Here is a 24342-nt window from a genome sequence, read left to right on the forward strand (position 1 = left end):
GGTCTGGGACGGCAACAGGAAACCCCAGCGGTAAGTAAGACCTTGATGATGTTTCTCTCAAACCCAGCTGTAAATCACTGAGGAGCACAGGAACAGCCAGGAGCCAAAAAGATAAAACTGGTGCTTCCTTTTCTTATCAGACATGAGGGCGTTTATTCCTGTTAGCTAGATAAACAGGAGCCTGAGTGAGCTACAGTCATCCTGTTTGGATCAGAGCATCAGGCACACGGGGGCAAAGGTTACCACTGTGCCCTTTTTGGAGGGTGGGTCCCAAGTATCTTTACCAGGTCTCAAGGTTACCAGCTCACCAGATCCTGTAGAGTTGGTTTGTGGGAGAGCCAGCTTCCATCAGAGGAAGCTGATGTCGCCAGGTGCCTATCCGTAGAGGCTGCCCAGCTGTTCCTTACCAAAGAGGGGACATCTCCATCAGCGTGAACATACCTCTTTGGGTATCTACAGGGAAGGAGAAAAGAGCAGGTCACCCAAGTGTTCCTCACCCCTCCCCTTGTGCCTTTTCGTCCCTCCCCACATCCAGCGCAGACTGTGCAGTCCTGGGCCACTGGGAGGAAGCCTGTGCTAAAGTGAGAGACTCATCAGCATTTCTGAACCTGGAAAGTCATTGGTGAATAGCAATGTACCATCTGTAGACTACTGAGCCCTAGAAATCTGAAAGAAAGAAAAAAAAAGGAGTTCTACTTAATTTTCTTGTTGTATAATCTACCAGGATCCCAAATGTTTTAAGAGTAATAGCCTTGGGGTTTACATGAGAACTAACATCTTACAGGCCTACAGACCTGGCCTCCAGATCAAGGGCTTGTCCAGAAGAGGGTGTCACTCAAGTCAAGACATAATTTAATCACCATTCACAACAGGGATTGGTCCAGGAAGAGGCTCGTGACCCAAGTCAAGTCCATCAGAGACTTCTCTATGATTTTCAAATTGGAACTAAGGGAAGAAGGCTCTTCTTTTATGTGGACAACATTAGGGAGATTGTGCAGAAAGCTAGACCGGGAGGATGGCATTGACACCAGAGGGCAGATGTGGAGAGAAAGGGTCCTGAGAGCAGGCAAGTCCCTTGTCCCAAGCATTCCTGTCGTTCTCTGGGTTTGCTTACATGAACTGGTAGATTCCTTTTCGCTAGTCTGTGTGCGTGCTTAATCACTCAGCTGTGACCAACTCTTTGCAACCCCATAGACTGTAGCCCACCAGACTCCTCTGTCCATAGGGATTCTCCAGGCAAGAATACTGGAGTGCGTTGCCATGCCCTCCTCCAGGGGATCTTCCCAACCCAGAGATCGAACCCAGGGCTCCTGAATTGCAGGTGGATTCTTTACCATCTGAGCCACCAGGGTAGCCCAAGAATACTGGAGTGGGTAGCCTATCCCTCCTCCAAGGGATCTTACCAACCCAGGGCTCAAACCCAGGTCTCCTGCATTGCAGGAGGTTTCTTTACCAGCTGAGCCACCAGGGAAGCCCCTAGTCTAGTTGGGTCTATTATTTGCAACTGGAAACTGTAATGCCCACAGGAAATCTCGGATGCAGAGTGGGAGGCCCCATGTGCCCAGATAGAGAAGAAGGTTCAACCCCCAACTTTGCCCCTGCCACACAGGCTGTTTAGACCAGAAGAGCAGGAAGGGCATTGTTTGTGGCTTAGGTCTGTGGGCAACTGCCAACACTGAAGGAAAAAAAGGAAATTTGGATCAGCTGGCATCCTCACTCTGGAGCCCCCGTTTATAATCAGCAGCAGAGGTGGAAAAGTCTGGGGCCACTGTCACTCCTCTGACTTTGCGTCTAAAGCTGAGTCGCATGCAGAGGCCTTGGCTGTCCGGGAGAGCAGAGGTCCTCAGGGGACTGCCTCGTAGTACCTGTCTAACTGCTTTCACCACCCCCTCAGCAGGGACTCCCTTAACCACCTCAGAGGTCTTTCCATTTAACCCGCCCACCGCAATATGCTCTGAATCCACAGCCAAGAGTCCCTGGACAGGATCTGAGCCATCCAGCTAGCCAGGCAGCATCCAGGCAGGAGACAAGGCCAGCCTCGCCCAGTGATGGATGAAAAGGGACAGTCACCTTTGAAACGTAGGATCCTGAATGCAAATGACAGGCCTGCCTGGCAGGAGCCTGTTGTCACCACAGGAAGATAACAGGGGAGAGAATGGAGGCCAGACAAGCAGGGCTCTTTAGCCTTCGGGGCTTTCTGGCTGCTTCTCAATCAGTGTCAAGTTTCCAACCTCAAGCCAGACTCCAGTTTACAGACAGTTAAAGCCAGAAAGGGGAGGACAGGAGGGGTTGCTTCCCAAGTGGCGCTAGCAGTAAAGAACCCACCTGCCAATGCAGGAGACAAAAGAGATGAGGGTTCAATTCCTGCATCAGGAAGATCGCCTGGAGAAGGAAATGGCAACCCACTCCAGTCTTCTTGCCTTGAGAATCTCACGGACAGAGGTGCCTAGTGGGCTACAGTCCATGGGGTTGCAAAGAGTCGGACACGACTCAGCAGCTAATACTTTCAAAGCCAGAGGAGGCAGTTCCAAGGGTCAGAGAACAGTACCCCCTACAACCCCTGCATTCCCTTTGTCCAACACCAGGTCCTTTGAACAAGCCCAGACACTGCCTCCACCCTCAGACACTGCCTCCACCCTCAGACATCCCTACAGCGCTGCACATGCCCTCATCCTAACCCTAAAGTTTGTGTTCACAGGTGTCATGCTCTAGATTAGAAGGCTCTGGCTATAAGCAGGTCCATGGATCACATACATGGGGTTATTTTAAAAGCAGCTATAAACTGATGTCTGAAAAACTGACATGCTGTATATATTATTTATGAGAGCAAATGCCATGCCCACAAAGCTATTTCCGTGTGTTAGCTCACATTCCAAAGAAAGAAAGCTTTTCTGATCCTGTTATAGTTGGTAGAGCCTGTGGATGACAGCTGGTGGCCACAGTCCCCATTGCAGCCCACCCTTCGGCCATACCTGCCTACTGCTCGCTCTCCAAAACTGTCGCTTTCTCTCCTGCTGTCAAGAAGCACATGCTGTCCCCTGTGGCTGGAAAGTTCTCCCTCATTCATCTTTGAAATCCAGCTCATTTTTTGATGCCCTGATCAAAGTCTTCTCCACGAAGCTATCCCTCTGTGGGGACACCTCAGCCCACAGTGTAGGTCCTCATCATTGCAGATCTGACCACCCTGCAGTTAGTGGTGTGTGTGTGGTTTTCCCCTTGAGACTATGAGCACCTTGAGGGCAATAGCCTTGTGCTATTCCTCTGCATCTCAGCCTTCAGCAAGGCACCTGGTGGATACACACTAAAGATGGGTTGAATTGATATGCACGGGGTAAGTGCTTCCTCAGTTTTGATAAAGAATCTGCCTGCAATGTGGGGAACCTGGGTTCAATCCCTGAGTCAGGAAGATCCCCTGGAGAAGGGAATGGCAACCCTCTCCAGTATTCTTGCTTGAAGAATTCCATGGACAGAGGAGCCTGGCAGGCTACAGTCCATGGGATCACAAAGAGTCGGACGTGACCGAGTGACTAACACTTTCACTTTCTATAAAAAAAGAATCTGGTTGGGTGCTACTTACATTCTAGGTGGAGGTGGAAGGGCTAAGCTGGAATAGAATTGGAGCTTATTTATTTGAAATTCTTTTCTCCAGCCATCAAACAGCAATTATTTTTCAATTCCCCATTTCTCCAACACAAAATACACACACCCTAAACTCCAAAGCCCTAAATTCCTAAATAAGAGAAAGAAAGGGGCTGGAAGTTGTATGAGCTTAATAGTCACAGTTTTCCTTACTGGTTTCTTATTATAATACTTCTTTTTCATGCAGTAATTTATACTGAGGTGTTGGGCCTCCAGCCAGCTCTTGGTCCTTCTGATTAGAATTGTATTTTCAAAAAAAAAAAAAAGAATTGTATTTTCCCCAAGAAATTCATTTTTAACAAAATTCTATAAAAACAACCACCATGAATCCCTCCAGAATTCGTTATAGAAAGTCTTTGCCTGTATTAAAAAGTGGATTCCAATTTGATCCTGGCTAGGCTTATCAAGACCCAGAGGTCTTGCTCGAACGTATCTGTGAGGCTGTGAAATCTATACTGAGGTGGTTACCAGGGCAAACTGGGGTATTAAGCCAGGCACTGCAGCCTGGGCCAAGAGCCAGCTATGACCTTCAGTCCAGAGATACCAGAACTGAAAATGACCTGTGGCTCCTTTTACCCCAGCCTGGTGTGTCCCAGCAAGTGTCTTGGGGTTACCCCGAGAGGAGGGTGTTTGTCTTTGGCTCCCATAACAATCTTCCCTTTCCCTACTCTGTGATGTCCTCAAACTCCTGTGTCACCTTCTTGGCTCCTGTACCCTGAGAAGCCTATACCTGGAAAAAGTCTAATAAGTGTGTTTACACTGAATAGGCAATGACAGGGAAAAGTTTAATGAATTACACATCTCGATGTTAATAATAGAGATTTAAGCCAAAGGAATGAATATCTAATTGTGAAATTGAGGCCTCAGTAAGGCCATTGAGAGAAGCATTTTAGGGGAGCAAGGAGAACGCTTGATTAGGAACAGCCAAACAAAAAGAAAGATGCACTTCAACTGCTGGCCAAAATATTCCGACCAAAGACATTAGGTGTACCATGATGGCTGACCCCAGCTGCGGAGTACCTTGTAGACAGCATAGCCGATGCTGAGCATGCCCTGTCCCATCCTCTTCTGTCGCCGGCGATTCTTCTGCATCAGCCCCAGCAGTACCGTGCAGCAGGGTTCACTGACGCCCTCCTCCTGGTGATCGTCCACCTCGTCCAAATGGATTTTGAACTGGGGATTGGTCCAGTAAGTGGCTGGAAGTCACCCAGGAGACGGTGGTTCCCCACAAGGCAGGTGAGGAGATCAGGAAGAACAGAATGAAAGGGAGGAACGTGATCATCCCCAGAAAGCATAACTCTGGCCAAACTGTGCCAGGTAAGCTGGCCTCAGCAAGACTGCTTTCCAAGGTCGTCGGCATTTCCTCCTATCTCCCTACCCTCCCCACATACCAGCACACACACACCCCCAGCATGTGCAAACTTTGCACTTGTCCATTTCATCAACCAGGGGCCCTGGGTGCTTGACTGGGATATTCAAGGTCCCGATGTCCCAGGGCTACACAAGGTCCCTCTGGGGAAGGCCAAGTCTTCCTGGGGAAATGGTTAACATCTCCTTGTTCCCAGCTCCTGGCCTGTTAAGATGAACCCAACTCCTGGAGGAAGGAGGTGTCTGGGGAACAAGCAGGTCTCTGGCTCAGGTGAGAACAAAAGTCCAGTGAAGACTAGGAACCAAGGGGGCCCCTCCTGACAGGCTGTAAAGATGACCACTCTTGCCCCCAGGAAGCCCCCTCTGATGGGCCCCTGCTTCAGATCACAGCCTGAAACAGCCCTGATTACAGATCCTCTGTCCAGAGGCCCCGGGGCCCCTCTAGATGACTCGGCACTGCAGCCAGTGATGAGACACACTCCCTCAAGAGTACAGTGGAGAAGGAAATGGCAACCCACTCCAATGTTCTTGCCGGGGAAATCCCATGGATGGAGGAGCCCGATGGGCTATAGTTCATGGGGTCGAGAAGAGTTGGACACGACTGAGTGACTAGCACTTCAAGTCACTTCAGTAGTCTCCAACTCTTTGTGGCCCTATGGACCATAGCCCACCAAGCTCCTCTGTCCATGGGATTCTCCAGGCAAGAATACTGAAGAGGGTTGCCATGCTCTCCTCCGGGGGATCTTCCTGACCCAGAGATCGAACCTAAGTGTCTTATGTCTCCTGCATTGGCAGGCGGGCTCTTTACCACTAGCACCACCTGGGAAGCCTAATTGGCAATTAAGAAGCATGTCTGCCACGCCACCTGTGGATATTTTAAAAAGACTGCTTCATTTCAAATATAAAAAAAAAAAAAATCTTAAAAAAAAAATCTCTCCAAATAGCGACTGTACAAGCTAAGGCACAGAGACGGCAAAGGAGTCACCCAGGGGCAGACAGCAATTCTATGACAGACTCAAGTAGCAAAACATAATTGAGGAAGACGGGCTTGATGGGCCATCTCCATGCCAGGGCCTCGATAAAGTCAATAATGATGTGCCTGGGGGCAGGCGGGGCAGGGGGTGGGGGGGAGTGGTAGGAAAAGAAGGGATCCTCTAAATAAGGGTCCAACTTGATGAGATAACAAGGCTTTCACAAATGACCAACAGCCACTGGTTATTATATTTTCTTAACAATAAAATTACAATCCCACCTTCCCAGAACCTCCACTTTCAATTTTTTTTTTAAGGACACAAGTGTGTAGATTTTAAAGCCAAATATCTGCCGACTCCAGAGGAGCCAGAGACAGTTCTGTAATCTTCTGTACTTACATCATTACCAAAGGGCAGGAACCATTCATCTCTTCTCGACAGCTAGCTGGCGGCACAGATGGGGTCGCGATTTCATGCATACAGATACCTTAGGCACCCCCTACAGTGCCAAGCTCCCAAAATGATCCATGCAAATTTCCAACACATTTTCTAAGAGCTTGCTAATGGTGAGCATATTTTAATTTCTCCCAAATGCAACATTACTGCAATCCCTACATATTTTTGTTTACTCCTTAACGGAGCTCGAAGAAGAGAATGGGTCATAAAAATAATACATCCCATTTGTATAACACTACACTGTTTACAAAGCACTTCCAAAAGCTGGTATTATCCCTCCACTTTGACGATTGGGAAATTGAAGCTTAGAACAGGGAAATGACCCTCCCAGGGTCCCAGAGCCATTAGACTGAGCATCTGAGCAACTGTGGCAGGAAAGGAACTCCCTCCTCCCTCTCTGCTCAGTGTTCATCTCGGCCATCAGAAATGGGAGCTGAGGTTGGAGGGGGACAAAGAACCAAAGACCCAGTCAAGCCCCAGGATTCCACCCACGTGGGACTTTGTTCTAATGCTGCTCTCACACCCTGAGCACAGGCCTGCACTGAGCTCTGTCCTGAGGACGAGGCCCAGCGCTTACACGTCTAAGTCCATCAACAATGTCGACATCAAACTAGGAGAGGGAGCATGGAGCCTGGGGAGGTGGGAAGTGGAGAGGGTGGGTTTTGCTTTCTTTCATTTCTCCTGAGAGATGTGGGGCTGTTTTTCGGAGTTTCTTCCTCTGCTGCTGCCTCAGGTGATTCGACCTAGGAGGAGCCTGTATGTGTAGACATTAGTGATCTCCCGCCAACGGGAAGGCTTCCCACCTTTAATAGGACAAGGGCCCAGGTTAGCACAGCAGCAGTGGTTTGCACCAGACTATCCCCACCAGGGAGGGTGCTCCGATGACTCCCAGGGGGAGCGGACAGTGGCCATTCCCACGCCCTGCGTGTGACCACCCCTGATCAGGCTGTCAGGCCCCCGCCACCTCCAACTTAGGTGCAAACAAAGCAGAACAGCCACTCGGATGCGGTCTACCGACACAGCGACGCTGCACCTGTCCCAGGGCGCAGTGGGCCAGGTGCCAGCCAGCTGGGCCGGGTGGAGACGGAGGAAGCCCCAGAGAAGAACAACAGACCTTGGTGCAGGATGCCAAGTGCATGGTTAGTACAAAGAAGAATAGCCTTTTGGGGCAAGGGGCAGGTGGGTGGAACAGAAAGTCTGAACACGCAGATATGCTGAAGAATGACATTACCTGAGATCGAGCTGCAGGTAAGGGGCTGCAGAGTCACCACCCACCCCTGCTGCCTTGGCCTCCAAGCCCCAGAAAGAGTCTGGGCCACCAAGTGGTGTCAGGAGCCGGAGGACAGAGCGCAAAGGCATTGTCCCAAGATTAACGGATAAGGATGCCCAGCCCAGGGAGGACAAGACAGAAGACGAGGTGGACCCAGCATCACCCTCCCCGCCCCCCATCTCACCTGGGTAGTTCTGGCAGCCTCCAGCCGTGGAGCCCCGAGTCCAGCGCCCATTGAACAGCACCAGGCTCCACTTGTGCGCCTCCTCGCTGCTCAATGAGTCCAGGGACAGGTTGCAGATCTCCAGCCGAGAGAACTGCCTCAAGAAATCCGAAAAAGACATCCTGGGGGCAAAGGGATCAGTGAGCTCTTGGTCAAGAGAGCTGGGCAGGAAAGGTGGTGGAAAGTGTGGCCCAGTGGGCACAGGACAGAGCAGAGGCTGTGGGCCAGCTAAATCTTTCCTACACCCCACAGTACAAATACGCAGTGATCATTGGCCAAATGTCTCAGTATTTCTTTTTAAATGACTTATAATTTACCAAACAATGGTATTTTAACAGCAGTGAAAAAAGTGTACAGTATTGGCAACTTCCTCACTATTGCTTGCATCTCTGCTCTTAAAAAGCTCCCCTCTTATATCCAACCAACCAGCAAAGAGACTGAACCCTAAACTGCAGAGATCCTCGGAGGTAAAATGAACCAAGTTACCACCTTGAGGTGACTGGTTAACTCTGGTGTCCAGCCTAGAGATGGTCCCTAAGCCACACAGTCTAACCGTGTCCTTATTATCTTCCTTAGGGAGTGAAGGAAGTTATTGTATTTTGATGCTAATCTAAACTTTGGACTTTGAAAAGATACAGAAACTGAGAAAGTCAGGCTGATAGCTAATCTTGAGGCCCAGATATCTTGGTTTCTACCTTTTACTGGAGTAAAAGGGGAAGAAGAAAGAAGACCCCTGGCAGGAAACCACATTGAATTCCTGGAACACCTAGAGAGAACTGCCCATGCGCAATCCAGGAAGGAACCCACAGCCAGGAGGACAGCACTCCTGCAGACCCTCTCACCAAAACTCTCCATCCTCGGCTTTCTTGCCCAGCTGTTCTTTCTGCCTGGGGTCTATGTAATTCCACTCCGGTGCACTGGGAAAGAAAGAATAAAGATGTTGTTTTAAGGAAGCAGAGGTGATAGTTCTTGAAGAGCTTGCTGCAGAGCAAGCTGTTTACTGCAGCTCTCAGCTTCCCACCCTCCCCACCTCCTGCCCCACCACCAACCCCAGACATGGGGAATACTGAAATGACTGAGGGTGGGCGAGGGGTATGAGATGATAGGGGATGCGGTTGGGGAAGGGACGGGACTTCACAGGCACTAGCAGGGTGACCCCAGACATGCAGCAGGAGGAACCCTGGGCCATGGCTTTGCTCTAATTTCACTCTCCAGCCAAGTTCTACATTCATGTCTGATTCAGCCCCCCAGGCCCTGGATCACAGGCCTGGGCAAGTCCAGGGGAAGAGCTGTGAGAATGGCCAGCAGAGAAAGACCACCTCCTCCTCTTCTCAGTTGGGGAGACATCCTTCTGGCTTATCTGTCTGAGGTGAAGATACCATGAGAGGGGCTAAGCATCTCGGACACATCAACGTAGCCCCCTTCCTGAGCCTGCGGAATGCCAATCACACCCAGTTTTGTGACAGTTTCCCTGGAGTAATGGCACCCTGCAAGGCCCCCTGCTGGCAGCCTTTCCATGGCAATACCCACGTACTTTGTTCAAATGCCATCTCCAGCTACCTGACCTTTAAGAAGTGAGGTTTCCCTGAAATATGTATGCAGTGTCTAAATAACTAAGCAGCATCGAGATCCATCTTTAAAAAAAAAAAATCCATCCCTTCTCTGAATGTTTTCAGCAAAACGTGAAGACCTCCTCTTGGCTGCATGAACACCAGGACTAAGCCCAGCCTCTTCCTCCAGGGGGGCTCTCAGGTCCCCTAAGGATCAGGCAGGGAAGCTCTTAGGGCCTCTGTAATTCATGGAAACAGTCACTGAATCAGAACCAAAGCTCAGAATGTGCTTGTCATAAACAAAGATTAGGAGACAAGTTGGAGAATTTGAGATCTGACCTAAATATCCCAGTTGGTCTCTTAAAACTAATTGGAAAAAAAATTTATTTTAATTTAAAGATATTGGGCTGAGGCTAGGAGGAGTCTCACAGAGCTGCAGCACCCTCCCCCACAACATCCATATAGAAACACCCCAGGCTGCGTCTCCAGATGGTGGGGCCTGCCAGTCATCACCTTGAACCCCTGGACCTGTCCCAGCCTGTTACAGACTGAGCAGCATCAGGGAAAGGAGATAAAGTTCCATACGCCCTGTAAACAGCTTGGGAAACAGCTGCTGCTTAAAAAGGCCAAAACTCGGGATTTCGATTTCATTCAGCCATTACACGCTTTTGGGGCAGTTGGTGTTGGGTTTGGGTAAGGTTTTGGGTTTTGCTCCATCACAGGCAGTAGAATGACAAGTCTTTAATACAGGAGACCATCTGTGGCCCTGGGGACGTGTGTTTCTTCGTGACACAAACCTGAAGGGAAGGACTGCAGTTATGAGCAGTAATGGTGTGTGATTAGTTCATAAAAGTAATAAAGTTCCCTTCCAAAGCCCTGGTGGCGTCATGTAGTACAGATAGCACATGGGGTGCACGTGAGGCTTAAGGATGTGTTTTTTGGGGGGTTGTTTTTATGACCATTCCCATTTCTGGCAGCTCTTCATCCATGACACTGGTGAGTGTTCCATCCTCCCCCAGCGGCGCCAACCTGCCTCCTGCCTCCCCCGTGCCAGCAGCGCTAACTAGGGCGGAAACCAGACCAGGCTCTCTCCATCCTCCCACACCACGGTGGCACTGGTTCCAGAACACAGCTGTCCCGGGACACCACGGGAGGCCTCTGTCTGGGTTCAGGCACCATCTCTGAGAGGCCTGGGTCCCTCCAGTCATTAATGGCTTTGTCAGGAGAGATCAGTACCCGCCAGAAATGAGCTCTCAGGGGGCGGGCACCCCTTCCGTTCATCCTCCTGCCTGTGGTGGCCAGTGGCTCCTCTAAGATTCAGTTCCTCTTTCTAAGCGCGTTTCTTCCTCATGCCAAGGGGTTTGGCCTTTGTCAGAGTAACCAGACTTTGCGAAGTGGAAAGAATTGGATGGAGAGTGATGGGTCTCACCTTTGGATGACCGCCGTGGTACACAGCAAACAAGCAAACCCTCGGGCGCTAAGCAAAATTCCACTGAGCTGCCAAACTTGCAAATGCCAGAGCAGAGCGAGGAATTAAAGACTACTGCTGAGTGGGTTTTGTTTGGCTTTTCCCCACCTGGAACCATCTAACATTCTTTTCTAAACAGGCTGTGATTTGCGGACAGGAAGCGCTGCGAGCGCACTGCCCTGGGGGTCTCAGAATCATTGCGCGTGTTTCGACTGATGCCTTCCCTGCAGAGGGAGGTGGGCACGGGCATGGAGGGAGGGGAGAACCTACTCGTCGCTCCAGGCCCCCTTCCACTCCACTTCGCCCCACGGGTTCCGGAGTCTGATCAGCCTCTCAGGACAGCCCCGGAAATCCACCTGCAAGGGCCACACACAAAGGCATCTGAATCTCCACACCCACCCCTGCCGCCCTGCGCTCCTGTCTGCACCTGAGGGACTTGCATTCAATTCCTCAAAGGCCCCTAAACATTCTTCTTTTCACACAGTTTTTCAGGGCTTAGCTCTGTTTTTCACAATCTGGTTGAATAAATAGTGAGTCTAGCATAAAAAAACAAGCATCTGTCGGCTTTAACTTGACTTAAAATTTTATAGTTGACTGACTCAGTTCTTAATATATGAGACCCATTGATAATAAATGCCCTCCAACAAATACTAAGAGCAGAGCAATTAGCATTTCATGAGCCGGTGCTATGACCTGGGCACCAAGCTCGGCCTTTCAAATGCATTATCACCTCATTTAAACTTCACAACCATCCTATAAGTTGGGTGCTGTTATCATCTTCATTTTAATCTCCCTCAAAACTTTGAGACTCAGACAGGGTGGATATATGTACATGGATAACTGATTCACTCTGCTGTACACCTGAAACGAACACAACATTGTAAATAAAATATATTCCAATAAAAATTTTAAAAACAACACTTCTGAGACCTAGACAGAGGGGTTGAATTATCCAAGATTACCTAGTTAGTAAGTAGTAGGTGGAGGACAGGCACCCAGGCAGCCTGTCTGAAAGCCCATACGTTCAGCCACCTCCCCCTACTCTCTATGGAACCCCATTTGTGTATTTGCTCACACACACAAACACGATGAACTGTTCAGTCTTCAGGATCTGACCTCCCTTTGTATCCTCCATCATGCCCTCAGCCCAGTGTTTACACATTCATGCTGAATTCATGTTTGGAATTGACTTCATTAAGGAGCGTATTTGTGAAACACAAATACACAGAGTGAACATTAAGGCCTTTTTAATAAATAACAAAAACTAAGACACCATTGCATTTCCCTTTTTGCCTTAGCCCTCAGGAAACCCAAAGCAAAATTAATTTCTCTACTGTCTTTAGCCCGGACTGTCTTCTGTATTTTGCCTTTGTTGTATGGTTTTATTGAGTCTGTGCTTTTCATTGCAAACCACTGCACATCCTTTTTGGAAATAGACTATAGTAAATAAAAATAATGAAAAGCTTAACCCATGCTTTTTCCTTGGGCTGGAGAGTAAGGAATATCTGCGTTCCTCTCACTATCACACCCCACCTTGAAAGCTGGGGCACGTATTACTGCCTTTTTCACCTTGAGTATCCTATGGGTTTCCAGTGCTTTACCTGTCAAACATACCTCTTAGAAAGAGTGTGGATCTAACTGACAATTTCTACAACTTTCCTCCAAAACCTTCTGTCCCTTCCTGGCCACATCTCAGAGGAGAGCCTGCATTTAGTTAGAACCCATAAAGCTGTGGCTCAGAGAGGTTACGAAATCCATCTCTGAGTGGGTAAGAGGAAGAAGGGCCCTTGTAATGAGGAGGAGAGTGTCAGGGGCTCTGTGCAACCAGAGAGGCTGCACCCCAGCAGGGCAGGGAAGCACTGGATGGTGATCCCCTCTCTTTCTCTCTAGGATGCCAGGGATTTACGGTAACACCATCACACATTACCCTACCCATCTATCCCGGCCCAATTTTACCTCTTCGACTCCAGTGACAGAGTATGCATGACCCTTAACCAGCTTCTGGCTGGTGATGGCTTCCGTTTCGGCTGCACTGGAGATCTGAATTGAGAATAAAGAAGTCCACTCAGAGTGGCTGACCTTGACCTTCTTGGGACCAGTCCTACAAGGCTTTCTAAGCATATGCTGCACAGCCAGAGGGTCCCAGTGCAGGACTGGGGATATATGCAGGCGGAGCAATTAACCCCAGGTCAACAGAGCTCTCTCCATCTACTCCTCTTTGATCAGGCCTGCCTGCCAGTCCTGGGAAATGACTGACAAGCCTTTAAAATGACATAGGAAGCTGGGAAGTCATTTATTCCCCAAGAGGGATCCCACGACTGCCTGCAGAAGATTAACCATGACAACCCCTCTGGACCGGTCCCAGTTCACCAGTGGGGGTCCCCAGAGTCCCTCCTCAATAGTCCCATACCCTCCCCAGGGTCCACATCACTTCTCTACCAAAAATCACACATATCCTGCTGGGGTTTTTATAGAGAGCAGAAAGGGAGATTGTTCCTGCCTGGTCATTTATATGTGTGAGACCACCAGGTAAGGAGAGAAAGAGCAGGTGGAGGGGCTGGTGGCATCCAGAGCATCACCCCTCGTTCAAAACCTCTTCCCTTTTCTTCAGTGAGCTCCAAGCCCCCATCATATACTGTTGATCACTGTATTTCCAAAAATCCCAAGATTACTTAGCCAAAAGGGGGTAGCAAAAGTAGGGCCCAGGATCGAGGGGTCAAGACTACATTCTTAGGGCAATTCCTGCAGAACTAAAGGGGCTTGACACTTAGGGCTCCTAAAATTTCTGAGTTTAAGAGACCAAACTCTGGTCCCTATCCATTAATTAGGTCTTGCCACCAGCTCCCACCTGCTAGGGACCAATATATCATGGGACTTACCCCGTAAGCCCCTGACTCTGGCCCAAAGCCTACCCAGCCTCGAGCCCCCGATCTGGTCCCTTCCCTACCACACGCAGGGAGGAGAAGCAAAGAGAAACCATCCCAGCTCACGTCAATGGAGCAGGCCAGCAGAGACCCCGAGCGGAGGGCCTTCTGGATGATTTGGAACAGACTGGCCGGTGGCTTCTTCAGGTTATAAAACTCAGAGATGCCACCTGTGAAATCCTCAAACCCCTCCACCGTGGACCCTCCAGTGAGAGCCTCGTAAGAACCGTTGAGCCTGTTGGACGAGAAAGAACACGGGTATCATCCACAGCCGTTAGCAAGGGGGTCCCGTGGGATGGGGCAGGGGTGCTGCTAGGACATGGTGCGCCCTGGAGGGCACAGGAGGGCCTTAGTCAGTTTCGTCTGTGGGCCAAGGAGGAGTTTAGGCACAGTTTCACAAGGCCAGCTCAGCACTCTGCCAGGCATGGATCTCAGAACACCTCTCACAAAGCCAAGTGCTCTTTCAAAAAGCAAAGTGCAGGACTTCCCTGGTGGGGTCCAGTGGTTAAGAATCCGCCTGCCAATGCAGGGGACACGGGTTTACAGGACACAAGCCTGCCTGCCTACAGCCCATGCTCCACAGCAAGAGAAGCCACCCTAATGAGAAGCCCAAGCATTGCAAATAGACAGCCTTTACTCGCTGCAACTAGAGAAAGCTTGAGCGCAGCAATGAAGACCCAGCACAGCCAAAAAATAATACATAAAAGTAAAAAGCAAAGTGTAATCCAGAGCTGACCTTGACATCTTGGGTTTTGGGAGAGTTGAGGGCATGGGTAAGGACGAAGGGGACCCTCCGTCAAGGCTGAGAGGCCTCCTTTGGGGCTTGCTTTGGGAATAGGGCTGGGAAGGAACAGAGGTTACAGGAAAAGGGGACCAATCAATAAAATGAATTAAAAGAACCCCAAAGAAGACTTTGAACATTGAATGCCAGTGAAGAAGAATGACTCCCAAACAAAGGGTAGAGACTTTGGTGAGTCTGATATCTAAGCATATTTGCTTTCTTCTTCTTCTTCATCACTCTTTAAAAAACTCACATTGACCTAAGAACTGACCTGGAGGCTTTAAGAAGACAAAGCCAACGTCCCAATTCACACATTCGTTTGGGACAGAGCTGAGCTTTGAACTCCTAGCCCAAATTTCTGTTTCTCTTAGTTATTGAGGATACTGTACTTGTGGTGTCTGGGTGCTGGGAAAGACATGGTCAGGGTACCCAGAGCCGGGGGGAGGGGGCAAGCTCCCCCAGCTCTGCATGGTCTCCCAGCTCCTACCTGCACCACTTACTTGGCATAGGCCTTCTCCAGCAGTGCGCTCCAGAATTCACTGCCTTCTTCGGAATGCAGGAAGAGCAGCTTTCCATTCTTGGTGGGGAGCCTGTCGTCCACGACCACCTCCACCCACTCTCCATACTGCCAGAACTGGGGGAGGGAAATACAGCATCCGCTTACAGGGATGAGCCGACAGGCAGAGTCCGCGTCCTCAGGGGACCTCGGAAGGAGCCTCGGAGCTGGTTAATGCTCCAGCCTTTAATGAACTGGATCTGTCATTTAAGAGCAGGATCTGTCTTATTTGACCATTTGACCATGGGAGATGCCAGTGAAAGCGGAAAAGAAGTCCAGAGGCCGAATTTGTGAATAAGAGAACCTGCATCTCGCTGCGGCAGCAGTGTGTGACTCGAGCCCACATCTCCTGACCCTCCCTCCAAGTGCTCTCCTCAGGGCCACGTGCCCTGGAGGAGACGGGAGGGGATAGGCGTGTGGATGATTGGAGGAACGCAGCAAAGCAATGGTTCTCAAACTCAAGCACGCATCAGAATGCCCTGGAGGGATTGTTAGAACCTAGGCTACTGGGCGGGCCCCAAACCCGGATTTCCGATTCTTGGCGTGGGTCCCCAGACTATGGAAAGTAGGGTCAGGGGCCAAGAGCTAGGCAGGATACCTGAAAACGAAAGATTCCTGCATAGTTCTCCTGGAAGCTCTGGTCCCTGGGAACCACGCGGTACAGCAGCTCTCGGTTCAAGGTGAGGGAGGCAATGGCCGCCAGCAGCCAGCAGTCACCTGCGCCGGGTCGAGGGGGACACACACTGGTCAGGCCAGGCCTGCAGGCTCACTGCTTTCTTTGATTCACTGGCCCGTTCAGTCCAGAGTCATGTGACTCCCTTCTAGGTCAGATAGTCGGACTCTCTTCCTTAGTGTGTGAAGGTCCCACAGCCTTCTTGGAAGTTCTTAGATCCTCCCTCACCACCTCCCAAACACACAGACACACACACACACACACACAGACACACACACACGCTGACCATTCCACATGTCCTAAGCACTCAAGAGTGGAGTAGAAAACAGAAAAGAAGAAGCAAAAACCAGCCTCTTTGATTCCTTAACAGCAATGTTAAGAAAACATCTGGGGGACTTCCCTGGTGGTCCAGTGGTTAAGAATCTGCTTTGCAATGCAGGGGATGTGAGTTTGATCCCTGGTCAGGGAACTAAGATCCCAAATGCCTCAGAGCAACTAGGCTCACACGCCACCGCTACTGAGCTCACGTGCCACAAGTAGAGAGTCTGTGCGCTGCAACGAAAAACCCATGTGATGCGATGAAAATCCTGCGTGATCCCACATGCTGCAACCAAGACCCGACATAGCCAAATAAATAAATATTAAAAAGAGGAAACGTTTGGTTGGGGGAAACACTGAAGCGATGTGGTGAGTGCAGGGGTGTGTGTGTGTGTGTGTGTGTGTGTGTGTGTGTGTGTTCCTTGCTCCTTGGCCTTGTGTAACAGAGTTGCCTCTTGGTGTCTGTTGGAGGACTGCCCTTTTACGTTTCACATCTCACCATGACAGGCTTGATCTCTCATTGCTTATAACACTCCTGAGATATTAATTAGCATGAAATTATCATACTTTTACGCACAGCAAATAAAAATTAAGAGAGGTTAAAAATGATAGGGCTCAGCGCTGGTCACTTTGGAGATCCAAGTAAATGTAAAAGAAAACAGAAAAATGCTTTCTGTACAAGTCAGGACACCCCCATGCCCAAGCCCCTGAGCACTGCCTCCCTGGAGGGCATCTTAATCCCCCATGGTGTTGACTCCAAAGGTGAACCACAGGCCCCAGAAACCCCTTACTGACTTTAGCATCCTGGGGTGGATCTAGCATCCTGGAATTGATGTACACTTGTGCCACATCCATCTACCTGCTTATTCTACACCAGTCTCTGAGATCTCAATGTCCCATGTGTGCTGCTTGTTGCATGAACGAGTAAGTCCATCCTCCCAGTCCAGCAGCTGCCTCCTCCCCGTTTCATTCCAGAGCCCTGCTTCTAGGAGTCTAGGGTTTGGTGACAAGTTTGTCCATTCCTATCCCACTCAAATGGCTCCAAAACCCAGCCTGCGTGTCACAGCCTTCACCTTGTCCACAGAAACAAAATCTCAACATCCTCAGGTTATCTTCAGAGGAAGTCCCTTCAACCTTTCAGAGCTCCTCTGAGGACTTTGTCCAACTCCCTGTTTTCTTTCAATGCTGTGGCCCAGGTTGCATACATAATCCAAGATGTTCTCTCAGATGCAGGCTATCTGAGCAGGCAGTAAGTGAATAGTGGGCCAGGAACCCACCTCCGAGCATCTGTCACCTGCTCAGAACAGCTCCATCACCAGCTCATCCCAGAAAGCCTTTTGGTCTACCTGCCCTCATCTCTCTCAACAGAGAGGCTTCTGATTTGGTCCCATAGTAATTCCTTTCCCTCTACCTTTACCCAACCAGGCTCGTGTATTTTCTCTCTTTCCCTCTCTCACACAGTTACTTTTTGAAGAGCGTTTCTGACCCAGAAGGCAGCCTACTCCCTGCCTCCCACTCTCACTGACGAATGCCCTCTTCCCTAAAGCAGCAGGGCCTCCAGGTGGGACCAGATCCAGTAGCCAGAGGAGATAAAAATTGGTACAGCAGGCCTGAGACTGCAGCTTCTCATTAAAGAAGACTCGAGGGGGCCAGTACCTCGTTCAAAGACAACTTCCAAAGAGTAGATAAAATAACATATTCCCTTCTCTCACTCCAGCCTTCTTCCTGTTAACACATGTGACCATCTCATTCCTCTGCTCAGAAATCTTCGACTTCCTCCACTGCTCAAGAGCAAGATAAAAACTAATGGAGCATCAAGACCCTTCACGACATGCCTCCTTTCTACTTCCGCTGCCTGCCTCCCACCGTCCTCCCACCGTGAGTCTGGTCTCCAGATGAACTCGGAGCTGCATAAACACCATGCCCTGGTCTTTCCCAGCGCACGTGTTCACTCATCCATCCCCCCGGCTTGTAGAGTCCTTGCTGTAACACCATCCCCTTTCTCCTCCTCCATGAAGCTTTCCCTGATGCTTCTCATCCTCCAGGCGCAGGTCACCTCTTTTTCTTTGTGTTTCCCAAAGACCTTGTTTATATCTGCTGCTGCTGCTGCTAAGTCGCTTCAGTCATGTCCGACTCTGTGCGACCCCATAGACGGCAGCCCACCAGACTCCCCCGTCCCTGGGATTCTCCAGGCAAGAACACTGGAGTGGGTTGCCATTTCCTTCTCCAATGCATGAAAGTGAAAAGTGATAGTGAAGTCGCTCAGTCGTGTTCGACTCTTCGTGACCCTATGGACTGCAGCCTACCAGGCTCCTCCATCCATGGGATTTTCCAGACAAGAGTACTGGAGTGGGGTGCCATTGCCTTCTCCGCTTGTTTATATCGGGTTCACTCAGATTTTTCTGTACGCTGTTAAGGAAAAACCTGAACTAACTTTTTGGCCAATCCAGGACTTCTCAGTGCACAAGCTCTTCCCTGTCCAATTCCTGACGCACCTCGGTGCTCCATGTGCTCCATCCCCAGAGCCCCCAGCACCTTTCTGGGCCACTTGAACAAGACTGGCTTCCTCACCGTCGTCCCCACCCCATCTCCCGCCCAGTCCTCTGCATCTCTTCCTCAGAACAGGCACATGGATCCCTTCATCTTGGCATCCCCAGCAGGTAGCCAACACATAGCAGGGACTCAATGTTTAATGAATAAAAATAAATGTTTGCAGAGAAAGACAAGTATCATATGATTTCACTTATACGTGGAATCTAAAATATGATACACATGAGCTTATATACAAAGCAGAAACAGACTCATAGACATGGTAAACAAACTAATGGCTACCAAAGGGGGATGGGGAAGGATAAATTAGACTTTTGGGATTAGCAGATACAAACTACTAAATAAAACAGATGAACAACAAGGTCCTACCATAGCACAGGGAGCCATATTCAGTACCTTGTAATAAACCATAGTAGAAAAGAATATGAGAAAGAATTTATATATGTATAACCAAATAACTTTGCTATACACAAAAGTTGTAAATCAACTATAACTTAAAAAATGTTTAAGAGTTTTTAAAAATTTGTAAATATGTGAAGGTAGTGCTAGTGGTAAAGAACCCAGCTGCCAATGCAGGAGACATAAGAGACGAAGATTCAATCCTTGGGTGGAGGAAGAACCCCTGGAGAAGGAGATGGCAACCCACTCCAGTATTCTTGCCTGGAGAATCCCAGGGACAGAGGAGTCCAGAGGGTCGCAGAGTCAGACACGACTGAAGTGACTTAGCCCGCACATACATGACCAAATGAGTCAATGATTCATATTTTTGTTCTTGTGCAAGTTCCCAGCAGCACCTCACATGTTTGCATCTGAACATCCCTGGTGTGTGGAGAGGTGGAGCCCAACGAGGACATGCCCTGAACGTGACAAGAGTCAGCTCTGCCAGTATCGGGGGCCTCAGCCTCTAGAGCCAGAGGGCAGAGGGAGACAAGGGAAGACCACCGCAGAGGCGCAGGCCTCTGGCAGTGGGCAGTGACTGGTCCGCAACCCTCCCTGAGGCTGGTGGCCTCTCGCAGAGATCTGAGCACACCTGCCTTCACAACGAGTTGCCGCCTTGGTTCTCTTCTGATACCAATGCTTGTGCTGCCAGACAGGCTGCTTCCAACAGCCCACCTAGCGTACTCCTTAGACGTTACAATTCACCACAAGGACACAAAGTGTCCCTCAGCTGCTGACATCAAAGGGGCTGCCCAGCTGGAGGACAGTTTAATTTGTTCTTAATTTGCCTCATTCCTGACTTTTCCCCGGGTCTGCCTGGCTCTCGAAGCCAGCACAGGGCTGCGAGGAGATGCAGCGGGTACCAGGACTCCGGGATGCCTGCCAGGGGCTCCGTAAGATATTGATGCACAATCATCACAAAGATGCTTTCTCTAAGGCACGGATCCAAATGAGCGTGTTCCTCTTCCGAGAACCCTCTTGGGAGGATAGACGTTTATGCTGTCGCTCAAAACATTTCAGAGATGTGTTTGGGGATCTGCCTGGACACCTGCACATATACATCGACTTCTCCTCCGTGGACTCACAGCTTGATCTTTGAGCACAATGTTAATATCCAAAAGCAACCAAGCGGCTTTTGAATCTCAGTTTAGTGGTGAAAAAGATGACAGAAAAAACTGGGAAAGAATCTTGACGGTCAAGGCCCTCCTCCCCAGCCACCCTCCAACGAGGGCAGGTTCCGATTAGAGAGTCACCGACCAGGGAGCTAGAGAACGGCTCCTGCATCCCTGTCCTCGTGGGAAGTCTGGAACCACCCGAGCTTTGTTCTTCCCACTCCTTCTTCAGGTTTAATATGTATTAAAATAATAAGCTGACTTATTTTCTACTCCACTCAAACTTCCCACTCATTGCATGAGCAGGCTTCAGGGCTCTAGTAAACAGCAGGTAGATCCCAGTCATTATGATGGAGCTGCTGCCCTGCTTTGTGAAAAACATGTTTTAAGCCACTGAGGAAATGATAATCCTGAGTCAGGCTTTGTTAAAAACAAACAAACGAAAAACTCCAAATTCAAAAATTCCATTTACATGTTACCATCAAAGCTTGATGATCTAAACACCCAGTGTTAGGATAAGCCCTAGGTATCATGAACTGGGGCTATAATCTAAACGAATTTTTCAAGCATCAAGGGAAGAAGTGGAGATGCTTCTGGGCTACTGGGAGGAGAGAGGAAGAGAAAAAAAGAGAGAAAAGGTCAGACATTGGAACCCCTGTCATCATTCCTCTTCCACCAGGAGGTTGACCAATGGCTGGAGCAGCAACAATAGCAAAACCACAGAGAGTTTTAAAGAGGAAGCCAGAGCAGAGAGGATTTATGCCCAGCTTCCCACCGAGGACACGGGGAGCAGAATAAAAATGGCACCACCGAGAGCACGGAGTTGGCGGGGTTGGAGGTGGGGGTGGGGGGCGGTGCGCGGGGAGATGCGAGAAGGTGGTAAAGAGCGCCCTCTAGGGACTTCCTGGCGCTCCAGCAGCTGAGACTCCATGCGCCCAGTGCAGGGGGCCAGGGTTCGACTGCTGGTCAGGGAACCAGATCCCACATGTCACAACCAAGAGTTTGCATGTCGCAACTAATAGCTGCTGCAGCCAAATAAATAAAAATACTAATATGCTTTAAAAAAAAAAAAAAAGAGCACCCTCAAGTCTTCCTCTGCCATCAGGGCTAAGGGCAGGGAAGAGAAGGCAGGTCAATCCCACCACAGAGGCCATGGGTGACCGCCTGGCTCAGGGCCATGGAGGTGTGCCAGCACACTGAGGCAAGCCTGGGTCAGCCAGGGAAGAAGGTCCACCAGACCCCAACAGCACCAGCAGCACAGACCGCACACCGCACACCATTTCCAGCTCCATGAAACCAGGGAGACACAGGGGCCAGCCACCCTCCTCAAATAGCCTGGAGGACATTTGGCCTTTCCTTCCGTGCAGGCGCCGTCCTGGGGAGGCTGGAGAGGGGCCAGCCCTGAAGAAGCAAAAAAAAAAAAAAAAAAAAAATCACCTGAATAGAGAGACTGAAGGAGGAGCATTTACCAAAAAGGGACAAGAACCCAAAACAGGCTGAGGCAGAAATACCTTTTATTGGCCGGTTGCCGGGTCCCTCCCACTCACGGTCAGTGGAAATTGGGGCTCCCCAGCAAGCTGAGAGAAGCGAGAAGGATACAGAATGCGTGACGATCGCATATCTGAATGTAATGCAGAGACTCTGACACGCCTCTGTGTGCTTGTTTCCTAAAAACCCATCCTTACTCACAGCTGAGGCCTCCTGCGTCCACTCCTCGCTGTAAGATGGCTGCAGGGGTTCACACTCGGGCTGCTGTTCTCACTCTGCACATCAGCACCAAGCAATCGCAGACGCCTCTCTCCTCCCCTCCCTCCCATGGGTGGACAGGCCTTTTCCCGCCCTCTGCATTCAACTCCTGCCTTCTTGGATGAACTGAAGCACATACGCACATGCTTGTGGCCATTCTCGCTTTGCTGACAATTCCCAGCTCTCTGGCTAGACCAAAAGCTGACTGGAGGCAGGCAGTGAGCTCCTGTCTTCGTAGACCTCAGCATACAATGCTTCAGTGAATGAAATCATTCTGGCCGGCCTGATCTGAAAACTCATACCTTAATTACGAGCAAGAAAGTCTCATAACTTAGCCCATTTAGCAGTTGAGATCTTGAACCAGGAGAAATAATACAGCATACATTCATGCTGCATAAGACTAGAATCAGATTGAGAATTTAGAGTTACTAGCCTAGTTAATAGGGGCTTCCCCGGTAGCTCAGCTGGGAAAGAATCTGCCTGCAATGCAGGAGGCCCCAGTTCAATTCCTGGGTCAGGAAGATCCCCTGGAGAAGGGATAGGTTACCCAATCCAGTATACTTGGGCTTCCCTGATGGCTCAGATGGCACAGAATCCACCTGCAGTCCAGGAGACTTGGGTTCAATCCCTGAGTTGGGAAGATCCCCTGGAAGAGAGCATGGCAACTCACTCTAGTATTCTTGCCTGGAGAATCCCCTTGAACAGAGGAGCCTGATGGGCTTACAGTCCATCGGGTTGCAAAGAGTCGGACATGACTGAGCGACTAAGCACAGCACAGCATCCTAGTTAATAAAGCTCCTGTAAGTTTGGGATTAACAGATATACACTATCATGTATAAAATAAACAACAAGGACATAGTGGAAGCACAGAGAACTATATTCAACATCATAATGGAACCTAACAACCTAATGGAAAAGAATCTGAAAAAGGATACATATATATTATTTATGATTCTTCAAACAGAATCACTTTGTTGTACAACTGAAACTAACACAACATTACAAATCAACTTACTTTAATATTTTTAAAGGAAAAATATTAAAAATAAAAAATCTCCCATAACATAGTATATCCAGCCAGAGCAGGTTTCTCTAGCTGAGCACTGCTGACACTTGGCTGGATGGCTCTGTGTTGCCAGCCATCCTGTGCTCTGTAGATGTTCAACAGTACCCCTGGGCTCTGCCCACCAGGTGCCAGGACCACCTGCCTCCCAGCAGGACAACCAAAAATGTCTCCAGACACTGCCAACATGCCCTGGGATAGGGGATGGAGGATCATCTCCCACCCCCATTGAGACCTCATGAGCCAGAACATCCACAGCAAAATCGGGGGGTGAGGGAAGTCTGCGTTGGAGAAGGTTGGACAAAATGGCTTTGCATATGTCTCCAGTTCTCAACAATGGCTCAGTATGAAAATGTCACTGACGAGAATGATAACGATGTTTCCTTAGTCCATTACTCCTAGAGTCTTCTGGAAGCCACTTTCTTCTTCCCCCTTCCTTCTTTCACACCTGTCTTCACTAAAGAAAATTGTTAACACCCAAAGGAAAGCTCTGACTTGCTCCTCAAGGTTGGCACCCAAGCCAGAGTAGGGTGTCATCTTAGCCTGCTTCCAGCTTTTGCTCATCTCAGGATCCCAGGCGTAGCATGATTAGACTTAGGCCCCTCTACCTGGATTTGGAAGAGTGACTGTTTGACCTCTTGCAGACCTCCTGAGCTATATCATTCTACCATTCTTCTTTTCTGCAAATCATACAGACGCCGACCTTCACTGTTGCAGGCCAAGGCAAAGCTAGACATTCCTGAACTTGCACGACATCAGTGCCACTGGGTCCCCTCACCCCCTCTCTGCAGCCTCGGTGGCCAGCCTCCATCCTAGCCTCCAACCCCCTCTCTAGGGTTGGCCCAGGATCACAGATGCCTGCCAGCCCAGGAGAGTCTGGCTCCAGCTCTGCAAGGGTCTTTTGGCATCCTCAGGGGTCCTGTTTACTCTGACATTATTGTAAACTGCTCCCTGCTCCCCCAAGCCACATCACTCCCTCCCTGAAGCAGTGCCTGCCCAGGCTGGTCTGGTGGTGCACAGGACCAGGGGAATGAATGAATCAGCCACATTCACACTCCCTGCATCCTACCAGAACCCTCCATTGACATTCCAGTCCTCTTTGAATCATTTAGTATATCTCCCCCACCTCATACCTGCCTCCAGCCCTCCTTGGAAAACATCTCTGTGAGGTTCCCTTCCCTCAAGTTTAGGGAGTATGTCTTGTATGTCAGTCACCATCACTCACCAGCACTTAGC

General features: G+C 49.7%; 1 protein-coding gene across 1 annotated transcript in view; it reads right to left on the reverse strand.

Moving 5' to 3' along the window:
* CAPN8 (calpain 8) overlaps positions 1–24342 on the reverse strand; it is a 70701-nt gene that overhangs the window by 18984 nt on the left and 27375 nt on the right. The window contains exons 3-11 of the mRNA XM_061382306.1: positions 15805–15923; positions 15151–15284; positions 13936–14104; positions 12902–12985; positions 11216–11301; positions 8770–8844; positions 7889–8049; positions 4660–4835; positions 442–453 (exon numbers count right to left, since the gene is read on the reverse strand). Coding sequence (XP_061238290.1) covers positions 442–453; positions 4660–4835; positions 7889–8049; positions 8770–8844; positions 11216–11301; positions 12902–12985; positions 13936–14104; positions 15151–15284; positions 15805–15923 — 1016 coding nt within the window. The remainder of the gene's footprint in view (positions 1–441; positions 454–4659; positions 4836–7888; positions 8050–8769; positions 8845–11215; positions 11302–12901; positions 12986–13935; positions 14105–15150; positions 15285–15804; positions 15924–24342) is intronic.

The sequence above is a fragment of the Bos javanicus genome, chromosome 16, assembly GCF_032452875.1.
Source record: "Bos javanicus breed banteng chromosome 16, ARS-OSU_banteng_1.0, whole genome shotgun sequence".
NCBI lineage: Eukaryota > Metazoa > Chordata > Mammalia > Artiodactyla > Bovidae > Bos > Bos javanicus.